The sequence below is a fragment of the Apis dorsata genome, unplaced genomic scaffold, assembly GCF_000469605.1.
Source record: "Apis dorsata unplaced genomic scaffold, Apis dorsata 1.3 scaffold_887, whole genome shotgun sequence".
In the NCBI taxonomy this organism is placed as follows: Eukaryota; Metazoa; Arthropoda; class Insecta; order Hymenoptera; family Apidae; genus Apis; species Apis dorsata.
The window spans coordinates 145,445-153,219 of NW_006264003.1; the positions used below are offsets into that span (position 1 = coordinate 145,445).

Here is a 7,775-nt window from a genome sequence, read left to right on the forward strand (position 1 = left end):
ATTATATATTTTAATTATATAATTTTAATTATATAATAATTAATTATATACGATAATAGTTTTAATTTAAAAATACAAATTACTCTTAGATTATTTATTAGATTATTTATTAGATTAAATTATTTATTATATTATTTATTTATAAAAAAATAGTTCAAATAAGAAGTGAATTTTTATAATATATATATATAATTTTTATATTTATTTATATTTTTATATATCAGTATAAGTTATACAAACAAATATATCGAGAAGAATATATGAAGATAATATATGTTGTTTTAAATGGAATTATATATTTTTCAATGCATTAATGCAATTCGTTATTCTCTATAAAATTATATCATAAGCTATTTGTATCGAAAAATCACTAATTTAGCAGATATTCTAATTTAAAGTTTGTAAAGCTTATTGTATGAAAAACAAGAGCATATTCCTTGATCTTCATAAATTTTATAAAAATTCTATAAAATTCTATAAAAAATTCTATAAAAAAATTAAAATTCTATAAAAATTTATAAAAAATTTTTCTTATATGAACTATTTTTTTTTATACAATCCATAGTTTATGAATAATTTGTAATTTAAAATCAGCTATTAAAATAGATATTCAAATATTAGAAATTTGGATATTGGAAAATTTAATATAACAGTTAAAAAAAATTATATAATAGTATTTTTTAAATAAATTTTTAAATAAAATTTGAATGCCAGAATATTTTTCTAAAAAGGATTTAAAATTTATGAATCATTTTTTTATAATTAAAATATTTAATTATTCTAAATGTATTATTATTATTCTATAACAAAAATATAAAAACAGAACGTACCTCTTCTACGTTACAATCAAATCCACCGTGCAGCGATTCAATGTTAATATTTAAATCATCAAGGAGTGTTGAATTGTTCAGGGCTCCCATCAATTGGCCCATCATAGTGCTTGGTGTAGGGTCACATGGTGTAGATGTTTGTGATGAACTGGAGTCTGTTACTCCCGTTTGTGATTGCTGTTGTCGTTGTGGTAGTTGTTGCTGCTGACATTGTTGCGTCTGCATCATGTATTGAAGAGTTTGCTGCTGATTACTTCCTAACGTTGTGGGGCTTGGTTCGCTTTGCTGGTATGATGGCGACATTCCAGCCACTGGACTCAAATTCTAATAATTTTTAAGGGAAAAGGGTATAATGATTGAAATTGAAAAATAAAATTAAATTATTGATTCATAAATTATTTATTCTGATATAATGATAAATATTAGAATGAGAAAGAAAAATTTAATTACAAATAAAAAAGAGATTATGTAATATGAAATAATATCACATGCGATTATTTTTAAAAATAATACTAATATTCTTTTTTATTTAATTTTTATTTTATTAAATTGAGAATATTAAATTTATTTCATTTCTCTTGGATAAAAGAGATTGCATTAAATAATTAGATTATAATCAATATTTATTCCAAAACTATAAATAAAAGTTAAATCTATATAGAATAATTATTTTGTAAAATAAATTTATCACGGAAGAGATTCAATTGTCACAATATTTTTAAATAATTTATATCGCAATAATTTTTTCAGTGAAATCATTTAAATCGAACCGTTTGAGGAAAATCACGGTATTACGAGGCATATATAATATGTTAAGCATTCAATTGATCTCAAGCATTTAAGAAGAAATAAATATGTTTTATCTTTTCCAAAATACTACCATACATTAGTTTCTATAATTCTATAATATTGTGTCATCGTATATATAATCTGTAAATATTTCATTACAAACATAAGTTACAGTGTAACTCTCTGAGCATAATCTTTAAACATAAGAAAGAAGATCTCTAAACATAAATTTAAATAATCAAGCAAATGTAATATTTCAAACGACATTATCAAATATATTTTCTAAAATCTAATTTATGATCGAAAGAATTTATTTTTTATTTAAGGATAGAAGCAAAAAAATAAGTTTGATTATTGCTAAAATTGAAAAATTATTGCTCAATTACGAATCATTTCATTTCTATTGAATATTCATCCTTTCTTATTTAGAGTTTCATTCAATTCTGTATAAAAATTTTATATTAATTAATAGAACAATTAATTGTATAATGACAAATAAATTAATCTAATGGAAACTTAATGATTTTTGACCGCAAAATAAAATTTACAATTACTGATTGACAAAATTCGATCAAAAATAATTTTTTTGTAAGAGAGAAATTTTAAAGATCAAAATTCAAGTAATCTAAAGAATTAAGTTATTCATTACTCAATTAAGATGAACATTAGTAGGAGAATAACTAAATATAAAACTCTTATATCCGCAGAAGATTGGTTTTAATTATATCTTTTGCACATTCTAATATCAGTAATAGTGTTATTTACTGTTGCTATATATATATATATTTATATTTATATTATATGCTGTATTATTTATTTTGAGGTTTTATATAATGTTTTAATTATTTCATTATAATTTTATTATAAACATTAATTTTATTATAAACATCAAATTCTCATGATTGTGCAAAGTTATTATAGACAGATTACATATTATAAATTTTTCAGCAATCAATTGCGGATATTAAATTCACGAATATTATACAAAAGATAATATAAAGATAAAGAGAATTATTAATATCTGAAATCATTTAATTAATTAATTAATTAATTAACTTTTTAAACTTTATATTATTCTTCATAACCTTTTTATTGGTTATAATATCTTATAGGAATTGTATAAAAAAACTTTCTTGTTGAAAGTTAATCTAAGTTATCTAAAAATAATTTATTTAATAATAAAAATATGCAATTTAGTGCAACATGTTGATTAGTAATATTACACAATAGATTTATCGATATATAATTCATTAATCAATATATTATATGATAATAATTATAATCTCAACTCTAATTATTAAATTATTAATTTAATAATTATTAAGTAATTATTAAATAATAAATACTAGTTATTTATTAAATAATCATTTTATTCTCAAAAATAAAAAAATAAATAATAAATACTAATTATTTATTAAATAATCATTTTATTCTCAAAAATAAAAAAATAAAATTATTTTAAAATTAAGTAAAATTAATAAAAATTAATAAAAAATTAATAAAATTAATAAAATTTCGATTAACAATTATTAACTGACCATTAATACAATGTATTAGACAAATAATAAAGAAAATTAATTAAAAATATCGAATTATTTAAAAATTATTTAAATTATCAAATAAAAATAAGCTCGAAGATTACTTAATTTCCAAATTCTAAAATGATTTTCGTCCAATTTGAGATTTCATTCTACGTACTTATCTATCTAATCAGCTCTGAAACTGACATATGAGATGCTTTGATTAATTATTTAACACATACTACATATCTAACGTGTTTCAATATAGAAAAGATTTATAATTTGATAATTCTAAAAATACAGATTCAATGGTGATAAGAATCATTCAAACTGAATTTAATTCTCTTTTTTTTTAAAAATTGTAGAAATGGCGTACTTCAAGACTTAGTGCTAAATGTAATTTTATCTTTTATTTTTTTTAATTATATATGACTAACATCGAACTTAATCAAAGATTTTCTTTTTATTGACAATTTAATAATATTATAAACAAAAAACTCATCGTTATTCAAACACTATTGCAATGCTACATGCTAAACAATTTGCACATATATTTCTAAACATAAATATATGTCTTCATTTTGAGAACCATATATGATATTATATACTATATAACCATATATGATACTAATTATATATGATACTAATAAATGAATACAATACAAGCTATATTCTTATAAATAATAATTCAAATTGAAAGATAATTTAAAGATATTTAAGTTATTCGACAAAGAATGATTTGTTTTATACTTATATATATATACTGTTTATAACTATATATAAATACATAATTAATAATAAATAATTAAGTAAATGAAATAATATTTTTAGAATACATACAATAAAATAAAATAAAAAAATAGAAAAATAATTATGTTTTTCTTTGAATTTTATGATATTGAAAGTTTTATTTTATTTTTAATATGATAAATTTTATGTTTTATACTATTCGAACATAATAAAAAAATATTTTAAATAATATTCTATATCAATATAAAGAAAATAAAATGAAAAATTCGAATGCTTAAATCTTTTAAATATAAAATTGTTTTTGAATACAAAAATTAATTAAAATAGGAGAATATTTCGTTCAGAATCATATATTTAATTTCTGAGATAATTTATAAGCATATAATTTGTTAAATTTTTTTTAAAATAACATTTTTCGTAAAATGATTTAATGAATATGTAGAAAAGGAATAAGAGGTCGAGAAAAAATATAGTATGTAAATCTTCAACAATAGGATTGAAAAGTATAATCTAAACATAATTTTCTTCGAAATACAAACTATGTCATTTCAAAATAATTACGTAATGAATTATGTAATCGTATGTTTACATTTGGATTTCAATATTTGTCAAATCCAAACAAGAAGAATAAAACAATATAAGTAACAATATAAGTAACAAATTCATATTATCTTGAAAATATAATAAAATCAATTTCATTTTGCGATATTTCTATTCTAAAAATATATCAAAGGTAGACAAAGGATTCAAAATAGAAATGGGTTTTTAGATTTATGAAATTCAAATTCAAAATTTTGTAAAGTCTTAAATACTTTCGAAACTCTCAAAATCCAAAATATTTTTTTTCTTTTTTTCTTTTCCAAAAAATATTTTAGTGAAGAATTAAAATTTTCATAAATTTTAATTTCTAAAATTCTTTAGATTCAATTTATAATCAATCAATAATTATAATTATTAGAAATTTAATTTTTATGCAAATTATTCTTTGATTTCAAGAGTTTCGAATTACAAAAATAATAAAAAGTTTTATGATACGAAACAATTTGACTTGAAAAATTTCAAAATTTCATAACTCATCCCTAATTCAAATAAAAAATAAAATAAAAAAATAAACAATACTCTTGAAAACTATGTATTAAAAATATCTACAAAAAAAGTTGCATTATATACATTCAAGAATATCGGAAAAACTATAAAAAAAATTCCAAGAAAATTAAAAAATAAGAATTTATGTTTATTCTCTTTATTGACAAAAAATTTTTAAACTAGGGTAATCTTTCATCTTTTCATAAACTATCAGAACTAAGTTAAATAATAAAATAGTAAAAGCTAACTAAAAGCTTTTTTTTACTTATTTCTAAGTTTTGTTTTTTCAAATACTATATTGAATATTATAATAGTAGAGCTTAGTATAGTATAGTATAGAATAGTAGTATAGTATACTATATACTATAGTATACTATATACTATAGTATACTATATACTATAGTATATAGTATACTAATATAGTATAGTATAGAGTAGCTTATCCTTTAAATGTTTTTCCACTCACCATTTGACAGGCACACGGTTGCAAACCGTGAATTGGGCATCTTTGTTGGTTTGCTGATTGAGGAGTTGGCTGCAGAGCGAAGGAGGACGATCCTGACGACAGGCTATTGCTCCTCTGATATTGGGATTCGTAATAAGAAGGTGGTGGTCCTGTATGATGCTGGTGGCTCGGTTGTGTCGTATGATACATTTGATAGGATTCCAATTTCATCGTTTCTGCGAGGCTACCAGCTACAGTTGTATTCAATGAAAAAATATGTTAACTAAAAACTAAACTCTTTTATTGTTTTTTTACTTATGCGTACGTTTCATGCTGCGCCTTTAGAGCTTTGATTTGAAGCAACACTGGAAATTTTAATAACTTTTGATCGTTTGAAAATATTTTTCTCTAAGATTTAAACAAAATATAACTACTTTTAATAGAAATTCGTATTTTGATTCTTGATAAAATTATGGATAAACATTCATAAAATTATATATTTGTGTTTTATTCTGAATTATCTATTGCGTAGTTATGATAAAATAATTATTTAAATAGAAATTAAATTTTTCTAATTCGAAAATAATTACATAATCTGAATACTTTATAATTAAAAAAAATAAACATCAGATTTTATGAATAGTAATTAAATTTCATTATAAAAAATTTTTTATTGAATTTTACTTATTATTAAGTTTATATTATATTTGATTACTTATTAATAATTTCACTATATTTTTTTAATATATTAATGTATAATAGATACTTACTTAAGATAAATACTTAGTAATAAAATTATTATAATAGTAATAAATTTTTTTAAAAAATCTAAATGATACATTAAAATTTATTATTTAATAATTTTAAGCAATCTAAACTTGAAGCAATCTCAATTGAATTTGAAACTTTTATATAATAATAAAAAAAGCATAATTTACTAAAATTATAATTGAAGTACGGAATTAATTTGAAATTATTTCTAAGAAGATAGAGCTTAGCCGTTCGCTTCGTGTAGCAAACTTTTGAAATTTTAGAATCAATCATGCGCATGTATTAAGAATGCGACGAAATAGAGAAGTAAAAAAAGAAAAAAAAAATGTTACAAAATAAACAATAAACGCTGGTGAAAGAAAAAAAAAGACATACATGAAATCATAGTGCGTACCTAATTGTTCTGGACTATATGAGAGTGTGTATGTTGGTGTCCATTCCGGTTTCCTAGGAATCGCCGTGATTGGACTTAATCGACCACAGGATGAGGCATTGCTCGAAGCTCGAGGACTCGAATAAAAATTGGTTCAAATGTATTTTAAATGTGCAGATATTTAAATACAAACTATGTATACGAAAAAGATAATAGTAAAAGATAGAAAAATAGTAGCTATGAATTATAGGAAAAAACTGTACAAATTATATATAAATGTTAAAAATGTTAATTTAAATGAAAAGTTTAAGTGGAATATTTTATAAGAAAGAAATTATGAAAAAAATGTTTTTAAAAAAATTTATAAAAAAATACTAAGTACAAAATTTAGTACTTAAAAAGATACATTATGTAGTATGAATCTTTCTTTATATGATTTATATATACACAAATATACATTTTGAACATAAAATTAAAAAAGATTATTACAGACATTGTATAATCAATTTATGAGAGCTGACTATAATTAGTGTTATCTACAATTAATTAAATGAAATACTATAATCGTATCCACAGATCATTGTATGAATGTTGTCTGAAGATAAATTAGAAATAAAAGATTAAAATAGTTTTTCTGTACATGAATATATAGAAATAATAAAAGAAATCATATAAAAGTGATCTTTATCTTTTTAAAATCATATAATTTTTAATATGCTAATAGATGTTAGTCATTTTTTAAAAAAAGTATTAAACTATTTATATCAAAAAATTATTAGTTTAGAAAATACAGTAAAGCTTCTATCTATACTAACAGGGATATAAATTTTTCGGATTATATTAATTTAAATAAATTAAATTAATCTAAGATTATTCCAATTGATATTACAATAATTATTTTTTATATTAAATCATCATCATTATTTTTGATATTAAATAATTTTATTATATATTAATTATTAATAATAAAATATTATCAATATTGTCATTTTGTTTCTATATTTGCTTAGATACTAAATCATATGTTTTTTGACATAAGTATAATATAAACAAATAATAAATAATTCTTAAATTAAAGTCATATATGTTATATATGTTATATGTTACATTATATGTTATGTTATATATGTTATATTATATTGAATATTGTATATGTATACAATATATGTATATACATATATACATGTATATATATATATATATATATATAT

At 19.8% G+C, this 7,775-nt stretch overlaps 1 protein-coding gene across 3 annotated transcripts in view; it reads right to left on the reverse strand.

Moving 5' to 3' along the window:
• The window catches only part of LOC102681098 (forkhead box protein O), a 344,280-nt gene that overhangs the window by 116,482 nt on the left and 220,023 nt on the right, over positions 1-7,775 (reverse strand). For all 3 annotated transcript variants that reach the window (XM_006623397.2, XM_006623396.2, XM_006623398.2), the window contains 3 exons: positions 6,586-6,701; positions 5,442-5,671; positions 831-1,154 (listed from right to left, as the gene is read on the reverse strand). In XM_006623397.2, coding sequence (XP_006623460.1) covers positions 831-1,154; positions 5,442-5,671; positions 6,586-6,701 — 670 coding nt within the window. The remainder of the gene's footprint in view (positions 1-830; positions 1,155-5,441; positions 5,672-6,585; positions 6,702-7,775) is intronic.